We start from the raw sequence: 23,268 nt of genomic DNA on the forward strand, positions 1-23,268 counted from the left end.
CTGGCCCACTGCTCCCCTCAGCAGTGTATTTCTGTTGATCTGCCTGCTCTGTTCCCCACTGTCTCTGGTGAATCCTCTCACCCCTCCAAAAACCCTGGCCTGTACCCCAGTTCTTTTATGTACAAATAAATAAATCTTTTAAAAAATAAAAAAATAAAAATATGAAAAAGCTGAGAACTTCCACCCACACAACTTTCTTTAATAGCTATCCCCCCACTCCAGTCTCTCTCCACCCACTCCTTCCAAATTTCATCCCGATTCCCTGCCTTTAATAGCTGCGTTCTCTTTAAGCGCGATCCTCCGTGTAAACTAAGCAGAGGGGCTGAGAGCGCGTTTCTTCCCGGATTGAACGTGAGGTTGTTTGTCCGTTTGGGGCTGCCGTCCTGCAGGTCCGCCATATTGTCTGCTTAAGCTGCCGCTGAAGCTGCCGCCGCTGCCGCCGCCAAATAGGAGCGAGCGGAGCCGCGATGGGTGAGTAAGGAAACCGGGCAATCCGAGACTCGAAGTACAGCGGTGTTGGGGTTTAGGGTCTGGCGAGCGCTTGTCTCAGGTTTGCGGAGGATGCCTGAGCCCCCTCCAAATAGGTTTGGGGGGAGAAGCCAGGCCGGGAGTGCCCCCCAGGCCAGTTGGGGCCCGCCGAGGGGAGCAGTCCTCGGGGCTGATTCCGGGAGCACCGTGGCTCGCTGGAAGCCCCCACGTGGAGGCCTCGGGCCGGGGCCCACATATTCCCGGGGCCGTGAGGAGGCCGACGTTCCAGCCGGCGCCAGGACGGGCCGGGGGCCGGGCTCCCGGCCGCAGGCCCCGGCGGAGCAGAGGGGCCCTCTCCCGGCGTGTGCTTGACCCACACGCGTCTGGCTGGATGCGGCGCCTCCCCGGGGCTCAGGGAAATGCTACCCACGTCGCAGGTCGGGTCCTCGGATGAGGGGGACGCCCGGCGAGCCAGCTGCAGCCCTGTAACCAGGGGCAGCCAGGCCCGAGGCCGCCTGGGCCGCCGAAGGCCGAGAGAACTTCCTTAGCTGAGGCGGAAATGGGGCGGTTCGGTTGGGCTCAGAGTGACAGCCTTCGTGGTGGTAGCAAACCGGGGCCAAGACCTCATGGCCACACGTAGGTCGGGGCTTCACGCTTCTGGACTCGGTATCGTTAGAGAAAAGGAACGACCTGTTGCTGTTTTTGAAGGAACTCCTGCCAGCGAGGCCTGCACTCAGAGAATGTGCTAGCACAGTCGCTAGATTTACCATCAGTGGGGTGTCGTCTCTAGCAATAAGAACTGTTAAATTTGCTAAGCTGTTCCTAGGCGCAGGCATTAGTCTGCTTGCTGTACACGTCCTGTTTTACTTAATATGCGCAATTTATGTGAGATTGAGTCTGGTGTCATCCCTATTTTACAGATAAGGAAACTGAGGCTTAGAGAGGTAAAGTAACTTACCCAAGGTCACACAGTTAGTGGCTAAACCAGGGTGATCACTCCAGAGCCCCCGTTTATAGCTGCTGCTATAGCCCGGCCCTCTAGTGGTTGGGCTGGGAGAAGAGGGACGAATGCTTGTAACCCTAGGCAAACTTATAAAGGTGTTGTGTATTTTGTTTTGCTTTATTTGCTAGTGGGCCTCCTCCTTTAAAATCTTTAGTATAAATGAAACTGAAAGACTCGAAAGTGAATTACTAATCCCAGCGAGAGAGAGAGAGAGAGAAAGAGAGAGAGAGAGCGTGTGTGTGTGTTTGTGTGTGTGTGTGTGTGTGTTTGGGAGGGGCTAGGTGAGATTCAGGGAATTTTGTAAGATCCCTGATCCTGAGGAAACAAAGTCCCTTGAGCTGCAAGGCAACGACTTTGGAATCAGGCCTTTCATTTCTTAGCTCTCCTCCAAAGAAGTCACTTAAATATCAGGTGCAGTAATGCATATGAAAAATATCTAGCACAGGTCACAATAAATGTTATTTTCCTTCCTTTATGAACCTTTCCTCTAAAAGGGGAAAGGAGCAGTATTATCAAGGTACTTGAGGACTAACAGATTTCAGTATTTGGGCCTCGTAAGGGCTCTGTAAATATCCAAACACCTTCGATGATGTTAGTTCCTTCCCCTTATGCACTCTTACTTTCATTGGCCTCCAGTGAGTGATCAGATTGATAGGCCTGTCTTTGTAACTACAACTTTATGTACCAATGAAAAAATTTTAGGGACTTTCATGTTATTGACTTTGTGTTGGCTTTCAATTTCAGGAATATTGTTGCCTCAGAGGGAAAGAGCTAATATTAGGTTTACTAAGCTTAATGAAATTAATTTAGTAGCAATTTACTCAATTTTTACACATTGGAAAACTACCTCAGAGACCTGTAACACAGCTGTTGTGTTGCATAAGCACCAAAGCCAGAAATAAGATACTTGCCCACTTTGCTGCTTATAAACCTCTTTAAAAATATTATATATTTTTAAGTAAAGTTAGTCCATTTCTGGTAGACTTTGAGATGAACATGCTTTGGTGGAGCAACAAAACCTCACCAGGATCCTGAAGGGTACTTTTAGTCAAGTCAAGCACTCTCACGTTTTCTGTCCAGCTCCATTTCAGGTACCTCTGCCCTGTCCCACCTTTTCTTTGGGCTCAGAGGTTCCAGCTATTAGAGTTTGGTTTTGGTTTTTGTTTGTTAATTTTTTAAAAGGATTTATTTTTTATTTATTTATGCATACAAGAATGGAGTGCAGGCCAGAGGTGCAGGATGGGATGAGAGGATTCGCCAGAGACGGAGTGGGGAGCAGAGCAGGTGGATCTACTGAAATACACTGCTGAAGGGGAGCAGCGGGCAAGACAGGAGAGATCTGCCGCACCATGTGGGTCAGCTCCCTGGCTGGGAATTGAACTCATGCCACAGTGGCTGGCTGTCGATAGCTTGATAGCATTGAGATTTTAACCCCTGTGCCACCAGGGAGGCCCCTGTTAATTTATTTTTGCTCATCTTTATAACTTGACAAACTAGTGGAAGGGTACATTTAATTTTAACATTCGAGCCAAGTTAGTTTGGGTTATCTCCATTTACAAATGAGTAAACTGAGACTTACTCATTTGTCTAATGAGTCTAATTCTTTCCAATTTTTTTTTTAAAAATTTATTTTATTTTATTTTTTATAGAGGCATGTTTTATTTATTTGTTTGTTTGTTTGTTTTGTTTATACAAGCACTGGGTACAGTCAGAAGCGCGGGAGGGTGAGAGAATTCACCAGAGCCAGAGCGGGGAGCAGAGCAGGCAGAAGGACCGAAGTACACTGCTGAGGGGAGCAGCGGGCGGCAGGAGAGGTCTGCGCGCCATGTGGGACCCTCCTCCGGTGGCTGGGGAGCAGCTGGGGATCGAACCGGTGCCGCAGAGGCCGCGGGCAGCTTCGCAACCCAGCGCTCAACCGCTGCGCCACCGGGGAGGCCCTCTTTCCAATTTTTAAAAGCTTTGAAGGTGACTACTTCAAAACTAGGCCCTTTGGATGCTGGGGACACTAACACAGCCTGCGTTCACACCTTAAGGTGTAATTTACCTTGAGTTCTGAATATATAATAGATGACGTCTCCTGTACCAAACCTCATCAGATCTTTGGAGTGATTTTACTGCCATTAAAGTGCCCTGTTTCAGGGGGTTTAGGGGGAGATGCTTACAGTTCTGAAAGTTGCTTATTTTGACCCTCAGCAGAACTACAACCCCTCAAAACTAAGTCCTGGTAGACAGTGTTTTATCGCCATTCCTTGCTAACCAGGAATCTGAGTCATGTCTGTCCTGTCTGCCCAAAAGTTTTGATTAATGTAAACTTTAAGCCACTCTTAATTTTGTCTCTCTGAGTAGTGATTGATTTAGGCATAGGCATGTGATGCAGTTCTGGCTAATTAGATGTGAAGGGAAACCTGGGGCACTTCTGGAAAAGTCTTTTTTAAAAGGGATTTGTCAGGTTTTGTTTTGTTATTTTTTAACAGCTTATATTTTAAGCCAGGTATCACTAAAGTGTGACAGCCAACAAATATGCAAAATTTGCTTGGGCTAGGCACTCGCTTAGTACCATAATAGCAACTCATTTAATTCTCAGATTCTCAGGCTCTGTTGAGGAAACTGTAGTACAGAGCGGTTCAATAACTTTCACAAAATCATAGCTAGTAAGTAGAGGAAGTATGGTTCCAACCAAAATATGGGCCTTTGAGGATATGTTTGGCCCCTAGAAAGCAGAGAGTCCTTGTGTGGCCTCGAAATCACCATTTGCAATGTTGGGATCATGAGACAGAATTTATAAATAAGAGCAGGCGGTTCTGCGGGTGAGGGTAGAGAAGATGGAAAGAACCTGATCTCTTCGTGGATGGTCTTGAGCCACTGAATTAGCCAACTTGGAACTGTTCTCTCTCTGGACTACTGAAGGCCACTGGAGTTGGCTTTTAGATACAAGTAACAATACCTTTCTAATTTATCACTCTTCCTAGTCAGGCATTTAGCCTATCTCTTCTTTTTAGTTTCCCTCCATCCTTGCCCCGTCCACCCCACAGTGCTTTCAGAGAAAGCCCTAAACCATCAACCACCACCTGAGTGTCCCTCAAGCATCATTGCCTTATTGCCTCTTCCTGACCTGCTTCTCCTGCGTTCTGTTAACGGTGGTGTCATTGGCCCATACTCTAGGGCACGGACCCTCATTCTTCTTCGGTTCCTTGATCTTTTCTTGCCTTTCTATATTGGCAATTTTTTAAAAAAGATTTATTTATGCATACAAGAACTGGGGTACGGACCAGAGGTGCTTAGGGTGAGAGGATTCACCGGAGACAGTGGGGAGCAGAACAGGCAGATGTACTGAAATACACTGCTGAGGAGAGTGGTGGGCGACACAGGAGAAGTCTGCTGCGCCATGTGGGTCACCTCCCTGACTGGGGATTGAACTTGTGTGGGTGGCTGTGGATTGCTTCATAGTGCTGTGACTTAATCCCATGTGCCACCAGGGAGACCGTTAAAAATCTTTATGTCAAAAAATACTGTAAATTGTGTAAGTGTTACTCAGAAGCCTTCCCCATCTCTCCCCTACCAGTACCAGTTTTGCTGTAGTCAAATACCCATCTGATCTTAGTTTAGGATCTACTCCTTAGTTATCTCCTTGCTGTTCACAGGATAAAATTATAACCCTAGGGTGTGACATTCAAGGCTTTCCTATTGACTTTACTAATTTTATTCCATTAAGGTACATCCCACAGTCTACTCACATCCCATAGTCTACTCAGACTGCTTTCCTTGTACTTCAGCACTCCTGAAAGAGAAAGTGACAGAAGCAATCCTTTCCCCACCCTTCTTTTCCTAGGGAAATTTTGTGTTATTTGATTCTTTAATAGAGTTCTTCAATCAGTTACTTATACTGAGGCTCATTTTCCTCGTCTCTAAAATAGGGATGACAGTGTCTACCTCATAAGATTGTTGGGATTAATTGAGCCAATGCATGTAAAGCATTTTAGCATGGTATTTAGCACACAGTGAGTATTCAGTAAATAATAACAAATTAGTATTAGTCACTTACTGAACAAATAAAATGCTTACTGGGTATGGGCCTATGCTAAATATAAAGATTAATCAGTTGTCTTTAAGAAGGCAGAAACATATTATGAGTACTTGTCAGGAAGACTTTTAGGGGAGGCAGCAGTTCTTAATTTCAGCAAAGATTTATTGAGTGTCTATTGTGTGTTAGGGTATGGTTCTAAGTTCTTAAAGTTCAATGGTGAACCCCAATGCCGTGGGGGTCTAGTATCACCTTCTGCATAATTTTCCATCCTGATTCCACAATCCCCTTATCCCTTGAAGTTGGAAATCCAGATTTTCATGAGATGTTAATGGATTAATATTAATGGATGGATTTGTAAACATTACAGGTTAACTTTTTAAAATCTAAAAACATCAATCAAAGCCAGGATATTTGTTTTACTAGAGGTCTTGAGCATTTTGTATTAATTTTTCTAAATTCTATGTATTTTTTCAAACATTTTAAAGGGCTGAAGATAAGCATTCTTCAACATGCTTATCTTGACATGATCATGGCAGCATTATATACTTGGAATAAAGTGCACAAGAGATTGTGCATATAAAATATATTGAATTTAACATTATGTACTTGATCAGTTACTTTTACAAAAACTATTTTGATGACATGGGTGCAAATTGGAGTGCACTAAGAAATGAGAGAAGAGAGGCAAATGGAGAATGTTTGGGGTAGAGAAGAGAACAGGTTAATGGGAATCTTATAAAATCCAGGCAAGAGATCGTGAAGACCTGAATTAGGGCAATGGCAGCAGGAATGGAGAAAAACGAGGTCCAGAAATAATTAGGAAATAAAGTCAGCCATTTTTAGTGATTGGATGTGGGGGGGGAAAATACCATACGGTGTTTTTCTTTTTCTTTCTGGCTTATTTCGCTGAGCATGATCCCTTCCAGCGCCATCCATGTTGCTGCAAATTGCATGAGTTTATCTGTTTTGATTGCTGAGTAATATTCCATGGTGTATATGTACCACATCTTCTTGATCCAGTCATCTATTTTTAGGCATTTGGGTTGTTTTCAAAGCTTAGCTATTGTAAATAGTGCTGCTCTAAACATAGGGGTGCAGGTTCCCTTTGGAATTAATGTTTCTGTGTCCTTTGGGTAAATACCTAGGAGTGGAATTGCGGGATCATATGGAAGCTTTATCTTTAGTAGGTTGAGGAATCTCTACACAGCTTTCCATAGCGGTTGGACCAGTTTGCACTCCCACCAGCAGTGCGGGAGAGTTCCTTTTTCTCCACATCCTCGCCAACATTTGTTGTTGCTCGGTTTTTTAATATGTGCAAACCTTACTCTTTTTTTACTCATTTTAAAAGACAGGTTTATCAGGAAAAGGAGAAAAAGGGACGGCTTGTATTGTCATAAGTGTGCAGGAGAACTGCATCTTGCCAGTGCAGACCCTAATTTTTAAATTGAAAGTTATATTTAAAAGCTATTTGCAGGCCTCCCCGGTGGCGCAGCCGTTGAGCACTGGGTTGCAAAGCTGGCTTTACAGCGCTGGTTCGAACCCTGGCTGCCGGGCGAGGGTCCCACATGGCACACAGACCTCTCCTGCCGCCTGCTGCTCCCCTTGGCAGTGTACTTTGTCACTCTGCCTGTACTACTCTCCACTCTGGCTCTGGTAAATTCTCTCACCCTCCCGCACCTCTGACTGTACCCAGTGCTTGTATAAATAAATCTTTAAAAAAAATAAAAAAAAAAGCTATTTGAACTTAACTAAGTTTTTTTTTTTTTTTTGAAACTTTTTTTTTTTTATTTATACAAGCACTGGGTACAGTCAGAAGCGCGGGAGGGTGAGAGAATTCACCAGAGCCAGAGCGGGGAGCAGAGCAGGCAGAAGGACCGAAGTACACTGCTGAGGGGAGCAGCGGGCGGCAGGAGAGGTCTGCGCGCCATGTGGGACCCTCCTCCGGTGACCGGGGAGCAGCCGGGAGCAGCCGGGGATCGAACCGGCGCTGCAGAGGCTGCGGGCAGCTTCGCAACCCAGCGCTCAACCGCTGCGCCACCAGGGAGGCCCTGAACTTAACTAAGTTTTATAGCTATATTTGCTTTGCAACTTTTAATGTAATTCATTTACTTATGTAAATTATAATGTATTAAGTTGCATATGCAAATAAGTATTTATAAATACATATGCAATATAGTCAGAAATAATGTAAAACTTTCCCAGCAACGGTATGATAGAAAAAGTCAGTTTCTTAAAATGATTTTTAGTGAACTTTTCAACTTTTGCTTGATAGGAGAAAACAGCTAGCTGCTAGATATTCAGATATTGTTGGCGTTTTTCTTTCTTAAGCATTTGTCATAATTAATCATGACAAATTTTAATTGTAAACTTAATAAAATGTAAACTTTTTATTTAATTAACCATAGCCCATGTCACACACAAAAACACAAGGGATCAAACATAACATTCACAAGGGACAACAGGCGTGTGCCTATCACCTCTTGTCTTATGATTTAAGGTCCAACAGCTAGTCAAGAGCAAGTTCCCAGTTATAGCCATTTCTTCGCCATAGTTTTGTAGCACAAATCTAGCTTACGTTTTGTTTATTTTCCATGAAGTCAGTATCACTGTTACTCATGTGATGGTTGAGAAAACAATGAGAAAAAATAATAAGGAATAAGACTTTATAGAGAAGATTGAGCTTTGGGGGGGTCACATATAATTGTGATATCTAAGTCCCTCCTTGACCCTGTGACCAGTTTTCCCATTTTGGCGGCAGTATTGACAATGCATTGACATTGACAATGCATGCCCTGTAAGAAACCATTTATGCCAGATATGTCAGAAATGTAATAGTGTAGATTTTAGAAGGCATCATCGTACATGTAACTTGGCTTATACCTCCAGCAGCCTTGGAAAAGAGCCCTGTATAGTGAAATATTAATAATTTTTAAAAGATTTATTTATTTTTAAAGAAGATTTATTTATTTATACAAGCACTGGGTACAGTCAGAAGCGCGGGAGGGTGAGAGAATTCACTAGAGCCAGAGCGGAGAGCAGAACAGGCAGACTGACGAAATACACTGCTGAGGGGAGCAGTGGGCGAGAGAGGATAGGTCTGCTGCTCCACGTGGGTAGCTTTCTGGCAGGCCAGGGGTCGAACTCGTGCTGCAGTGGCTAGCAATAGCTTGATAGCACTGTCTTTAACCCCTGCGCCACCAGGGATGCCCCTTCCTTTTTTTTTTTAAGATTCCACATGTAAGTGAGATCATATGATATTTGTCTTTCTCTCTTTGACTTATTTCACTTAGGTTAATGCCCTCAAAATCCATCCATATTGTCACAGAAGGTAAGATTTCCTGCTTGCCATTTGTGACTGAGAACATTGCACTGTGGCACACATGCACATTTTCTTCATCCATTCATCATCCATCAACAGACACTTGGGACCTAGGTTATTTGCATGCCCTGGCTATTGTAAATAATGTTGTAATGAACATGGGATGTGTATCTTTTCAAGTCAGTGTTTCATTTTCTGGGGATAAATACCCAGAAGTGAAATTTCTGGATCATATGGTAGTTCTATTTTTAAATTTTTGAAGAAACTCCATACTGCTTTCCATGGTGACTGCACCAATTTACATCTCTGGCAGAGGTGCACAAGGGTTCCTTTTTTTCCACATCCTCACCAGTACTTGTTATTTCATTTTTATAATAGCCATTCTAGCAAGTCTGGGGTGATAGTGATGAATTTAATTTTTTTTTATTTTAAAACATTTGAAATGCTTATGGGGCATGAGTGGAAGGGAACCCTTTGGGTATTGGATATGGAGTCATGATCATTTAAATCTTCTGAAAAGATAGTAAGTAATTATCTAATGAGACATGACTGGAATTGCTCGTCTTGGGGTGAGGTAAATGGTAGGGAAAACTTTTTTAAAGTGTTGACTCATTTGTTCTTTTATTCTAGTTTGGAGTGAATACAGATGGAATAGAAGGGAAAAGATTAAGAGAAAGGTGCTCGTGTGCTAGGAGAAAGGAAAAGGAGAAACCACCTGTTAATAGAGAGCAAGAAAATATAGCTGTCTTCTTTTACCCTAACTTCCTGGAAATTACCCACAGAGGGAACTGAGGTCTTTTAGAGTATTAGCTAGGAAGCATTTAGGTCTTAAACGCTTTACCTTGTTAATCCTGCAGGGCTATAGAGTATGTTATCCTTATTTTATAAATGATGGAAGTAGAGATTCAAAGTAAGTGAATAATTTGTTCCTGGTTGGGTTTGGAACCCAGCCTACCTAACTCCCAGATCGTGCTCTTTCCCGTTACATCATCTTGGAAGGAGTTGATAGGGTTTGAGTGGCGACACTGGATGTCTTCTCTTCTGGCAGTCTGGCACTTCTCTATATCGTCCTAGTCCCATCACGCATGAGACCTCAAAAGATTGTGTCCCCAATTAGCTCCTTGTTGGATTAATATATACAGGTCAGAGAAATTCCTGTTATTAATTTGTCAGAAAGGCTGTTGGAAAAGTGCCTTCCCATATTATTGTAAGTTAAAACGAGGAGCTAGTCAGAAGAACTATGTAATACATCCTACAGAAAATGTAGAATCTTCCCTGTCCAAACAGTGGGGAATATCAGGAATAGTGCTGCAGAATCGAATCCAAGTAGCCAGCAGCTTGTTGTGGTATTTTGCTATGTGGACCTCTTTTTTTTTTTTTTTTTCTTTTTTCTTTTTTTTTCCTTTTCCTTTTTTTTCCTTTTTTTTCTATACCTGTCTAACCAGCTGGTGTTGTTCCCCAAACCAACCTTGGGCTTGCTGATCTCCTAATCTTTGCTCCTGATGAACTGTTCTCCCTCCCCAAGTCTAGTATCTTCAGAAACATAATCCATCTAGCCTTCAGAGATGGAACTTCTGTTCAGTAAGAGAGCTCTCACTCACATCCTCTGAACTTATTGTACACTTATTCATTATCTTTCATATTCTTGATGCCATGAGGTAGAAATTTTACAGAGTACCTAGCACCACATATTAAACAGTGAATAATAAACCACTAGTCTATTCGATTCAATGTGGAGATCAACATTTGAAATACAGGGGCCTCCCTGGTGGCCTAAGGGTTAAGTCTCAGCTTTATCACTGCTATGGCCTGAGTTAGATCCTTGGCCAGGGAGCTGACCCACATATGGCGCAGCGGACCTCTCCTGTCTCACTCACTGCTCCCCTTAACAGTGTATTTCAGTAAATCCACCAATTCTGCTCCCCATTCTGTCTCTGGTGAATCGTCTCATTCCCCGCACCTCTGGCCTACACCCCAATTCCTCTACACAAATAAAATGTATTAAAATTTTTTGATATATGTATGTATATATGTATGTATGTATATTCCCCCCACCCCATGATATTTGAACTGTGTGAATTCTAAGGCGATATTCTGTGAGTATTTGGGAATTGACTTAAAATAGAACTTGAGCTCTTTGGTTTCCCTACTCTAAGTGATTCATTTTAGTTCCTTGTATCTATTAGTAGTAGCACCCTAGGAAGGTGAGATTCTGCACAATCTATAATGGATAGTAGGAAATTTCCTTTTGGAAAAACTAGTCTGTAGCTATCCTAGTCCTTGCCTGTGTCTCTCACCACCCCTTCCCTAGGTGTGGGAATTGTATTTACATATAGACTCAAGGGCCAAGAGGACTAGTAAATCCTAGGAGAGAATTAGAATTAGAGAACTGGCGCTGTCAATCATCTAGCTGATTCAGTACCTCAATGTACCATACTTCATTTAGACCCTGAGTCATGTATATCAAAGAATTTTCCCTGCATGGATGTCTAGTCAAACCATCTAGCATATAGATTCAACTTGTGTTTCCTACAGTGATCTCTGTTCGGTCCAGTCCTGTGAGGATCTGCTTGAGTATGAGCAATCTTATGGCCCCATTATGGACTGACCCACTTGTTCAGTAGAGCAGTCTCTCCCATTGTCTTGGTGACTGATAGTTCTGACAGGCTTGCCAGTAACACCCTGCGAGCCTCATGCTGTCAGACCTGTTCCATACTATTTTCTTGTTTACAGTACTTCCTGGTCATGAAACTCTGAGAGGAATTTCAGAAGTTTGAAAAGCCATTACCACACCTAATCCTACCTTTCTAGGACAGCATTTTACTATTTATAAAGTACTTTCATATATATTCTCATTTGATCTTCCCTAACTTTTAGGTAAACAAGGTAAGGTTAGGAAAATTGAGATAGCAGTAAGTGATGCCATGGTTATACAATCAAGTTGCAAGACCAGAAATCAGATCATCTGACTTGGTAGCTCCTTTCACTGGCACCACACTGTTTTCACTGTGCCTGTTGGTGTTCCATCCGGCACAGCTGCCTCTCTCAGCCTAGATATTTCCTTCTAATACAAACCCGTGAAGATATTCTGTATATTCACATAATGTAGAGCTTTTAAAAAAGATTCGCAAGCCCTATACCAGACTTATATAGCATTTATTTCACCTCATCCTGTTTGCTTTCTATCATTAACACAGCTGCTACCACCACCAATTACTCCCTCCTACACACACAGACACACATATCTACATATATATGAAGTGGGGGAGGGACCTTCAAAGGCAAAAGCAAAGAATTAATTCAAATGGCTGTTTTTGTTTTTTCTTTGAAGTGGCAAATTTCTGTCAAGTGACTACCTACCTGCCTGCCAGTACCTAAAGTTTCTGTTTGCATCATATCACCTGATGTTTGTGTTATCTGTTTCTGACAAGAAGAGGGATTGAGTCAGGAAATGGTTAGGGTAGTAGAACCCAAAAAGAAACATAGACTCTGCCCCTTCCAGAAATAACAAAGGAATCCCCTTGTGGCTAGTAAATGCTGTAAAGTATATGAAATGGAAAAAACGTGGGCTTCAGGGCCTCCCTGATCACCTACGGGTTAAGTCTCAGTGCTGTCACTGCTGTGACCTGAGTTTGATCCCTGGCCAGGGAGCTAACCCACTTGGCACAGCAGACCTCTCCTATCTCACCCACTGCTCCCCTCGCAATCTATTTCACTACATCTGCCTGTTCCCCACTCTGTCTCTGGTGAATCCTCTCATACACCCGCACCACTGACCTATACCCCAAGAATTGGCATATACCCCAATTCTTCTATGCAAAAAAAAAAAAAATACAGTATTTTTGAACAACTGAACAATTGATAATATAAAATCTGTATTTCTAGTTTCTCTTGAAAATAAGATCTAGCAAGTCTAACAATAGCAACAAAAAATGTTAGGGATAGAAGAAAAATGTAAGTGAAAACAGTCTTTAAATACTTGGAAGGATATTGCTTCAGGGACTGGTGTAAATTTTCCCCGTACACGGGTATAGGTCTCATTCAGAATGTTGAAAACCTAATTCCTGGAACTGTGTGAAATGAAATAGGCAGTTTTTGGAGTAATGTTTCTTATCATTGGTAGTGTTCAGACAGATACAGGTATAGGTCAGGGGAGTGAGGAGTAATTCAGAGTATCACAGAGACTATACAGACTAATAATCTAAGTCTCTTCTGATTCAGCCTGTGGATAAAGTGTCAGGTTATTTTTTTTTTTTTAGGATTTATTTATTTATACACACAAGAGCTGGGGTGCAGGCCAGAGATGCTGTGGGTGAGAGGATCCACTAGAGACAGAGTGGGGAGCAGAACAGGCAGATGTACTGAAATACACTGCTGAGGGGAGCAGCGGGTGAGTCAGGAGAGGTCTGCTGCACCATGTGGATCACCTCCCTGGCTAGGGATTGAACTCCTGCTGCAGTTGCTGCGGATAGCTTCATAGTGCTGCGTCTCAACCCCTTGAGCCACCAAGGAGGCCCCAAGTAACAAGTTATATGGAACAAACAGAGTGGTATTCTCTTAGATTTTTATTCCTCCCTTATTGATTTTATTTTGAATGAAGATATGGGAGATATCTACTGCTGCCACCCTTTCTGGTTCTAGAATCAAAGCCTAAAGGGTGGACTCTAAAATCACAGCCATTTATTCATTCTTGAAGGTAAGTTTCAGAAATGCTTGGCTTTCCAAGTGTACTTGAGTGTTCTCTTCATAGATAAAAATGATTTAAGTACTTACATTACTTTATTTTAGCTGCCAGGTAGCTGACATTTCAAAAATGCAACTCAGTCTTAATCAAATATAATTTCTTTGGGTTCTGCTTATCTGTATTCCCCATTCCCCATTTTCTATATTCTATTCCAATTATTTTATTCCAAATTTTTGTTTTTGTATTTCTGTTTTGTTAAATTTATCATAAGCCACTTCAGATCTTTTGGAAAATTGAGTTTAAGGCCTCCCCAGTGGCGCAGCGGTTGAGCGCTGGGTTGCGAAGCTGCCCGCAGCCTCTGCAGCGCCGGTTCATTCCCCGGCTGCTCCCCGGCCACCGGAGGAGGGTCCCACATGGCGCGCAGACCTCTCCTGCCGCCCACTGCTCCCCTCAGCAGTGTACTTCGTCACTCTGCCTGCTCTGCTCCCCGCTCTGGCTCTGGTGAATCCTCTCACCCTCCCGCGTTTCTGACTGTACCCAGTGCTTGTATAAATAAATAAATAAATATTTAAAAAAAAAAAAATAAAATAAAATAAAATCTTGGATGGAAGATCTGAGAGCATATATGTGCTGTAGACACAAAGCTTGAATGAGATGTAAGATTTTGAGTTAAAACTGTTATTGGAGGTTGTCATAGGAACCAATTTGGGGTAACTGATGTCAAAGATAAAACTGGGCACTAACTGGGGCCTCCTGGTGGCATCGTGGTTAAATCTCAGCGCTATTACCACTATGCCTGAGTTCAGTTCCCAGCAAACCCACATACGGCATGGCAGACCTCTCCTGTCTCACCTGCTGCTCCCCTTTGCAGTATACTTCAGTAAATCTACCTGTTCTGCTCCCCACTCTGTTTCGGGTGAGTCCTCTCATCCCCTGCACCTCTGGCCTACACCCCAGTTCTATGCAAAACTGAGAGAAAAAAATTCACACACACAAAAAAACTAACAAAACAAAACTGGGCATTGGTTAAAGAAGTAAGGATAAACTTTTTTTTTTTTTAAAGATTTATTTATGCATACAAGAGCTGGGGTGTAGACCAGAGGTGCGGGAGGGTGAGAGGATTCACCAGAGACAGAGTGGGGAGCAGAACAGGCAGATTGATTGAAATACATTGCTGAGGGGAGCAGCGGGTGAGACAGGAGAGGTCTGCTTGCACCATGTGGGTAACTCCCTGGCTGGGGATCGAACTTATGCTGCAGTGGCTGTGGATAGCTTCATAGTGCTGAGACTTAACCCCTTGTACCACTATGGAGGCCTCAATAAGGACAGATTTTAATCAATAATATATTGTTCCAATTGGAATTTGTTGAGTGGGGGCTCAGTAGAGTCAGAGAAGGGAAAGATTATAAAATGTGTAGAGTGGAGTGGTCCATGTAATACCCCTCTGGTATTTATTGAAGTTAAGCACCCACAGAGCCTGGGAGACAGAGATCCTTTTTTCAGGTGTTGACTGGAATAAGCAGCCATGAAATTTTCTCCAGTAGACACTTTAAGAAGCTGTTAGAAACTATATTAGTGTTTTTGTTCAAGTCTTATAGGCCTAGGTTGAAAAAGAGTTCAGCGACATCGGGGTAGAGTGTGGATAAGTAGAGAATCTTTGGTACAGATGAAAATTAGTTTACCAACCTGTCGTCTTTGGGAAGTAGTTTCATGGCTGACTGTAAGAGCAAATGAATGGCAGTGGCACTAACTCTGAACTAGGAAAAATAAGAGAAGAAACTGACTTAAGGAGAAAGTAAGTGAGGTGGAGATAGCTGGTAAGCATTTCTGAATACACTTTGAGGCAAGAGTTTGTGACTGATCAGGAGGCTATTCAGGATCTCTGGCAGTGGAGAAAGCCTCTTTAAGGAAATCATTTAAACAGTTTGTTAAAAATTTCCACCTTATTTCATTTCTTTAATAGTTGATATCTGATTGTCCTTTTTATAATGCAGAGTGAGAACTTTCCATGTCTGATACATGTCCAGGTTCCATTGCCAAGAATGTGTTGTCCGAAATGCCTGTTTAGTTTTTAAAGATGGGACTACACCCTTTGCTTGGTTTTAGGTATGTATGGAATGTTATGATAGGATATAATAGTGGTCAGACAAATGGAAATGGTGGGGAGACAAAACTATACTAATGTGAAATAAACACGGCATTTTAATGAAGTTTAAAAAAATGTGATGTAAGAAGGCCCTTATTATAAGAAACATACTGAAGTTATTAGCGTGAAGTGCTGAGTCATGGCATGCAGTTCTCACATGTTCAGTTAAAGAAATGTATGTGTATATACATATACACATTGAGAGTAAAACAAATATGGTATCTTAGTAAAGAATTTATAATTGGGCCTCCCTGGTTGCGCAGGTGGTTGAGCGCAGTGCTCTGAAGCTGTCCGCAGTCTCTGCAGTGCGGGTTTGATCCCGGCTGGCCAGGGAGATACCCACATGACGTGGCAGACCTCTCCTGTCTTGCCCGCTGCTCCCCTTAGCAGTGTATTTCATCAGTCTGCCTGTTCTTTTCCCCGCTCTGTCTCTGGTGAATCTTCTCACCCTCCCACACATCTGGCCTGTACCCTGGTTCTTGTATAAATTAAAAAAAAAAAAAAATCTTTAAAAAAAAAAAAAGAGGGCCTCCCCTGGTGGCGCAGGCAGTTGAGCGCGGCTCTGTGAAACTGTCCGCAGCCTCCACAACACCGGTTCGGTCCTGGCCGGCCAGCAAGGGTCCCACATGGCGAGGCGGACTTCTCTTGTCTAGCCAGCTGCTCCCCTCAGCAGTGTATTTTGTCAGTCTGCCTGTTCTGTTCCCCGCTCTGGCTCTGGTGAATCTTCTTACCCTCCCGCACATCTCGCCCGTACCCCAGTTCTTGTAAAAATAAAAAACAAATCTTTAAAAAAATTTATATTTGCTGAGTGTAGTATTTCAAACTTGTATTGTTTGATTAATTGATAATAGAAAGAGGTGCAGAAAAAGTAGTTTGGTTGTGGGGGGAAGCAAATATTGTTTAAAAATGAACAATGATGTAAAAAATAAAAAAAATTAATATTAAAAAAAGTAGTTTGGTTATTCATGAGAACAAAGAAATGGGACAGTGGGGGATGAATGTGGGGGATGAATAGATGACAGTGACTTGTGGGGGATGAATAGAAAGATGCACTTACAACTGTCTGACTGATTCTCAGTATGAAGAATTACAAGTGGTGAGATTCCCTGGGTTGTCCCTACAGTGCTTATGTTAGCTAGCAGATTGAAAATCAGCAATACCAAAATTTTGCCATCAATTCTATATGCATTCACAGTAATTATCTAATATGTGGACCAGCAAGAAGACAGGCAAAATTTAAACTAGTCTATGTTATTTTCTTATGGTATATTTAATAAGAAATTGCGCCTAGTAAGTTTTGGAAGAGTAGTCTTCATTAGTCTCTGTATCTGTCACTTGTGTATTGTGTGCTGTCTTCCCACCTTCGAATCTCAGCATCATGGCAGACTCTGCTTTGGAAGAATTTTTATTCCAATAATTTTGATGGAATAGGTGTGCACTAGAGTTTTGTGATTTGCTTGTTGGTTTGTGGTAGAGGGAGAGAATTAACTACAAAAGAAAAACTTGTGTTCCTAAAGTCAGATATGGTGGGTGAAGGGGGGAACATATATCTTCAGTAACAGTTTTCAGATGTTCCTTGTTCATATGCACTTATTAGAGAGTTGGCTGCTAATAATAATGAAGTTAAAATCACTAACTAAATAGGTCAAGATAGAACCTGTCTAAGGGTGGGAGCAAAATTTAAATAGTATTATATATGTTGGGAGGGATGGAAAGCAGTTCTCAGAGGTTGGTTAAAAGAAAAGATCTGGGCCTCCCTGGTGGCGCAGGGGTAAAGTCTCAGTACTGTCAAGCTGTTACCAGCCACTGTGGCCTGAGTTTGATCCCCAGCCAGGGAGCTGACCCACATGGCGCAGCAGACATCTCCTGTCTCGCCCGCTGCTCCCCTCTGCAGTGCATTTCAGTCGATCTGCCTATTCTGCTCCCCACTCTGTCTCTGGTGAATCCTCTCACCGCCACGCCTCTGGCCTGCACCCCAGTTCTTCTGTGCAAAAATAAAAATGAATCTTAAAAAAAAAAAAAAAGAAAAGATCTGACTTTACTAAATTGCCATGGGGAAGCTGGTGGGCTTGGTTTCCCTCTAGCTGTCAACACCTCATCTGTGGGTACTTTCCCAAATCAGGTGAAAATTGTGGAAGTTGCTCCCCAAGATGGACTACAATGTAAAAATATCGTACCTACTACAGTGAATATCAAGCTGATGATAGACATGCTTTCCAGAGCAGGACTCCTATTTTAGAAGCCACAGCTTCGTGTCTCCCAAGTGGATTCCTCAGATGGCTGGCAACACTGAAGTCTTGAAGGGCATCCAGAAGTTTCCTGGCATCAACTACCAAGTCCTGACCCCAAATTTTCAAAGGCTTTCAGGGAACAGTTGCTGCTGAAGCCAAAGAAGTGACCGTCTTTGGAGCTGCATCAGAGTTCTTCACCGAGAACATCAACTGTTCTTTGGATGAGAGTTTGTAGTGGTTTGACAAAATATTGAAGGCAGCTCAGGCAGCCAGTATCCCTGTATGGGGTGTGTCTCCTGGGTGCAAGGATATCTCTGTGAAGGGAAGATCTTCCCAGCTAAAGTAGCTGAGGGCTCTAAGAAGATGTATTCAGGGGGCTGCTACGAAACCTCTCTGGGGACACCATCAGTGTTGGCATCCCTGGTGCCATGAAGGACCTGCTGTCTGCTGTCATGCAGGAGGTGCTGGTGACTGCCCTGTCTGTCCAATGCCATGCCGTTTATGGTCAGGACTTGGCCAACACCTTGATGGCCCTGCAGATAGGAGTAAGTGTGGTGAATGCTTCTATAGCAGAGCTTGGAGGCTGTCCATATGCACGGGGTACATTAGGAAACTTGGCCACAGGGGACCTTGTCTCCTTGGCTTGGATATTCACACAGGTGTGAAAATCCAGAAGCACCAAGAAGCTGTGACCTTTGTCAAGCACCCAACAGAAAAACTAGCCTCAAAGTGATTCAAGCCACCTGTAAACTGTGAGGCCCTGTGTGTACCCAAAGCCCTGGGAGTTGTGTGGGAGTAAGGGCAGGCATGCATGGATGGACACGTGGAAATGGGGGTGAAATGAACAGAATCAGGTATTTCACCTGCATGTACGTTTCTCCTGGCAGAAAGGGGGTGAGGGACAGCAGCTGCATGGCCTCAAGTCCTCCCTGCCAGATCTGGGTAGAAGTGAAGAGGCTTCAGAGGCTGGATTTCTTATATTATTGAAGGAAAAGATCTTAAGTTGGGAGTCAATGGTTTATTTTTTTTTTTATCTCTCTTCCCAGAGAAATAATTTGAAATGACTGACTACTCTATAGTGTTTTAGGGCTCATCTCCTTTGAAGATTGCCATTACCTTGAAAATAAGACTAATTCCCTTCTTTCTTTTTTTTTTTTAAGATTTATTTATGCATATAAGAACTGGGGTACAAGAGGTATGGGGGGATGAGAGAATTCACCAGAGACAGAGTGGGGAACAGAACAGGCAGATTGAAATACACTGCTGAGGGGAGCAGCGGGTGAGACTGGAGAGGTCTGCTGCACCATATGGGTAGCTCCCTGGCCGGGGATCGAACTTGTGCTACAGTGGCTGTGGATAGCTTCATAGGTTGCATCTTAACCCCTGTGCCACAAGGGAGACCCAAGTTCCCTTGTTTGTTAAATAGAACTCTTTTGAGTTCTTCTAAGAAGATACCTTTAAGAGATTGCTTGTTAATTTCTTCAGACATTGATCATGAACATAGACTTTGATTTGCAAAGTCCTAGAGCCACCAACACTGTCTGGGATGCTTTAAGCACTTGTAAGCTTGAAAGCTGTAATATCTCATCCATACACAGCATAGCTGGCTCTATATAGCGTAACTTTATCAGAGACAATGGCATAATTAAAAATTTTTATGAGCCTCAAAATTTTAAACATACCACTGATAAAAATATTGTAGTCTTGCTACTCACTAAGTGTATTTCCTGTGATTCAGGTGCTTCATCTATCAGTTAGATGCATTCACTTGCTATAACTGAGTCCCACAAACTGGGTGGTTTAAGCAAAAGAAATTTGTTTTCTCACAGTCCTAAAGGCGTTCAAGATCAAGGCGTTGGCAAATTTGGCTTCTTCTGAGACCTCTACTTAGTTTATAGATGGTTGTCTTCTTGTACATATGGGCCTGGTTCTTCTTTTGTGTGCCTCTGTTTCTTTTTTTTTAAAAGATTTATTTATTTATTTATGCAAGCACTGGGTACAGTCAGAAGTGCAGGAAGGTGAGAGAATTCACCAGAGCCAGAGTGGGGAGCAGAGCAGGCAGAAGGACCGAAGTACACTGCTGAGGGGAGCAGCAGGCGGCAGGAGAGGTCTGCATGCCATGTGGGACCCTCCTCCAGTGGCCGGGGAGCAGCCGGGGATTGAACCAGAGCTGCAGAGGCTGCGGGCAGCTTCGCAACCCAGCGCTCAACCACTGCGCCACCGGGGAGGCCCTGCCTCTGTTTCTTAATCTCATTAGGACACTGATCATATTGGATTAGGGCTTTACCCCAGTATCTTCTTTAATATTAGTTACCTCTTTAAAAACGCATCTTCAGAGACCTCCCTAGTGGCACAAGGGGCTAAATCTCAGCACTATGAAGCTACTACAGCTCGAGCAGCAGACCTCTCCTGCCTCTCCCACTGCTTCCCTCAGCAGTATATTTCAGTAGATCCGCTTGCTGTGCTCCCCACTCTGTCTCTGGTGAATCCTCTCACCACCCCTGCACCTCTGGCCTGCCCACCAGCCCTTATATGCATAAATAAATAAAATCTTTTTAAAAAAGACTTATCTCCAAATATATTCATATTTTGAGGTATAGAGAAAGAACTTCAAAATATGAATGGTGAGGGTACACAATTCAGGCCTTAACAGGGGCCATACCTATTTTATATTATTATTGCTAGTCCCTTGGTTCTAAAAACCAATTGTTAATTGAGCTGCAGCAACTAAGGGAATATCATGAAAAAAAGCCCTTTTGTCTACTGGTCCCTGAAGTAGAGTCCTGCCCTCCTTTGGTTGCTGATTCCAGATGTGCTTCTGTACTTATTCCTTCTCCCAATCTAACCTTCCCTGCCTGGCTTCTCCAGTGAAGTCACAAGCAAATATTTGTGATAGTTTGTTGTAACCATGGTTACTAAAGAAGCACAGCTTGATTCTCTTTCCAGCTTCACTGTCAGCTCTGCTCCAAGGAGGGAACAGTCCCTCTTGGAGAGCCTAGGCTCAATCATGAAAAACCATATGTCAGGAAATGGGGGACAGCATCCATAATGCTGCCTTTAGGAATCTGTCCCTTGTCTGTTACTCGCCATGCATGGGGGTAATCAGGGATCCCCAAAGGAAAGTCACCACAGCCCCTGGAATTTTTTTTTTTAAACAATAAATTCACTTGGATTTTACCGGGTGGTGAAGACTTGTGCATTCTAAGACCCTGCTGCCGCTGTTAGTTTTTGAGTCTACTTTCCGGAATGACAAGAGGTACCTTTTCTGAAATGTCTTTTCTTCATTATCTCTAGTTCCAGAATTCAGTTCACCAACCTTTCTTTTTCTCTTTCTTTCATAGTTTCTTAATAGACTACCCCCCCCATATTTGTATGCTTCCTTATCAGTTTTCACTCCCCCCTACCCCCTGTGCCCTAGGTGATCTTGAAGAGCCAACCCAAATCTTTTTTTTTAAGATTTATTTATTTATGCCAGGGGTTATCGGCATTTCAGGCAGACTGACTGAAATACACTACTGAAGGGAGTAGCAAGCAAGACAGGAGAGGTCTGCTGCACCATGTGGGTAGCCCCCTGGCCGGGGATGAACTCTTGCTGCAGTGGTTGCGGATAGCTTTACAGTGCTGTGCTTAAATCCCTTGTACCACCAGGGAGACCCTTAGCCCAAATCTTATCTGTGGAAGAATTCTTTTTAAACTCTTATCCCAGCATTCCAACCATTTCAAAAAGAGGGCAATGTTTGTTAATTGTCCCCTTCTGTGTGCCTATTATTTTATTTCCTTTTTGTAATAATTTTATTTATTTATTTATTTTTTTTTTTTTGAGGCATGTTTTTATTTATTTATTTATTTGTTTGTTTGTTTTGTTTATACATGCACTGGGTACAGTCAGAAGCACGGGAGGGTGAGAGAATTCACCAGAGCTAGAGCCGGAAGCAGAGCAGGCAGAAGGACCGAAGTACACTGCTGAGGGGAGCAGCGGGCGGCAGGAGAGGTCTGCGCGCCATGTGGGACCCTCCTCCGGTGGCCGGGGAGCAGCCGGGGATCGAACCGGCGCCACAGAGGCCGCGGGCAGCTTCGCAACCCAGCACTCAACCGCTGCACCACCGGGGAGGCCCAATTTTATTTATTTTATAGATCTGTTATTTATTTATTTATTTTTTGAGGACTATTTTTTTTAAAGATTTATTTTTATTTATTTATACAAGCACCGGGTACAGTGAGAAGCACGGGAGGGTGAGAGAATTCATCAGAGCCAGAGCGGGGAGCAGAACAGGCAGACCGACGAAACACACTGCTGAGGGGCGCAGCGGGCGGCAGGAGAGGTCTGTGCGCCATGTGGGACCCTCCTCCGGTGGCCCGGGAGCAGCCGGGGATCAAACCAATTATAGATTTATTTATGCATATAAGAGCTGGGGTACAGGCTAGAGATGCGGGGTGTGAGAGGATTCACCAGAGCAGTGGGGAACAGAAAAGGCAGATTGACCAAAGTGTACTGCTGAGGGGAGCAGCGCAGGAGTCAGGAGAGGTCTGCTGCGCCATGTGGGTAGTTCCCTGGCTGGCCGGGGATCGAACTCGTGCTGCTAAGGCTGCAGATTGCTTCATAGTGCTGTGCTTAACCCCTTGCGCCACCAGGGAGGCCCTGTAATAATTTTAGTTGCTGCTTCACATCAGAAATTTAGATGAGAAATGACTATAAAAACAGGGAGTTGGTCTGACTTCCTCTACTTATACTGCAACACAGTCAGCTTTGCTTTTACCAGTTTTTTTAAATACTGAGTTTTTTGGCTGTTGGGTTTTTGTTTCGTGTTTGATTATTTTAAAATGTAAATATTGAATAAGGTATGATAAAGTCACTGCAGCCACAGGAGGATACAAGAATGAGGTTTGAAAGGAAGAAGTTTATTATTTGTTACATTCACAGGTCTCAAAGAGCGAGTTAACACACACTGCTCAAGTTTAGGCTAGAGCCATTCATTCTGAGGGAAAGTCAACGCAGCAGAGTAAATAAACAGTTTAGGATTAGATAGTTTGAATAATTCCAGAGGCCTTAGGACTGTAGTTGCCTATTAACTGACCATGGAATGATTAAAGCAGAGGAATATCACCTGCTGTGGTCTACAAACCAGGTAGAGAAAATGGGGCTCTGAATCACTTAGTTCGCATATCAAAGGCATGCTCTTAGCAAGTTATCTTTAGGTGTTAGCCATTGTAGAGGCAGTTTCTCCCTATGTCTGTTAAGCCCATAAGTGCCAGAACATCTGGAACATAAAAAATAAAGTCTAGTAATATAGTGAACATAAAATATAGTCAGTATGTTAATATGTGGTGAATGAATACAAATAGATAAAAACAAAATCTAAGAAGCAGTTCAGACATAGATTCTATGCCACTTA

The 23,268-nt window shown here is 43.2% G+C and overlaps 1 protein-coding gene across 4 annotated transcripts in view; it reads left to right on the forward strand.

Moving 5' to 3' along the window:
• The first annotated feature begins 386 nt into the window (after window positions 1–386).
• KPNA6 (karyopherin subunit alpha 6) overlaps window positions 387–23,268 on the forward strand; it is a 46,171-nt gene continuing 23,289 nt past the window's right edge. Inside the window, exon 1 of one of the 4 annotated variants that reach the window (XM_037501483.2) lies at window positions 387–471. In XM_037501483.2, coding sequence (XP_037357380.1) covers window positions 468–471 — 4 coding nt within the window. In that variant the 5' untranslated portion in view covers window positions 387–467. Of the gene's footprint in view, window positions 472–15,492; window positions 15,605–18,192; window positions 18,421–20,777; window positions 21,132–23,268 lie in introns of those variants that run through there. The other 3 variants (XM_037501484.2, XM_037501481.2, XM_037501482.2) reach the window with 3 other exon arrangements.

The sequence above is a fragment of the Talpa occidentalis genome, unplaced genomic scaffold (genome assembly GCF_014898055.3).
Source record: "Talpa occidentalis isolate TD23 unplaced genomic scaffold, MPIMG_talOcc4v2.1 talOcc4.9, whole genome shotgun sequence".
NCBI classification, from domain to species: Eukaryota; Metazoa; Chordata; class Mammalia; order Eulipotyphla; family Talpidae; genus Talpa; species Talpa occidentalis.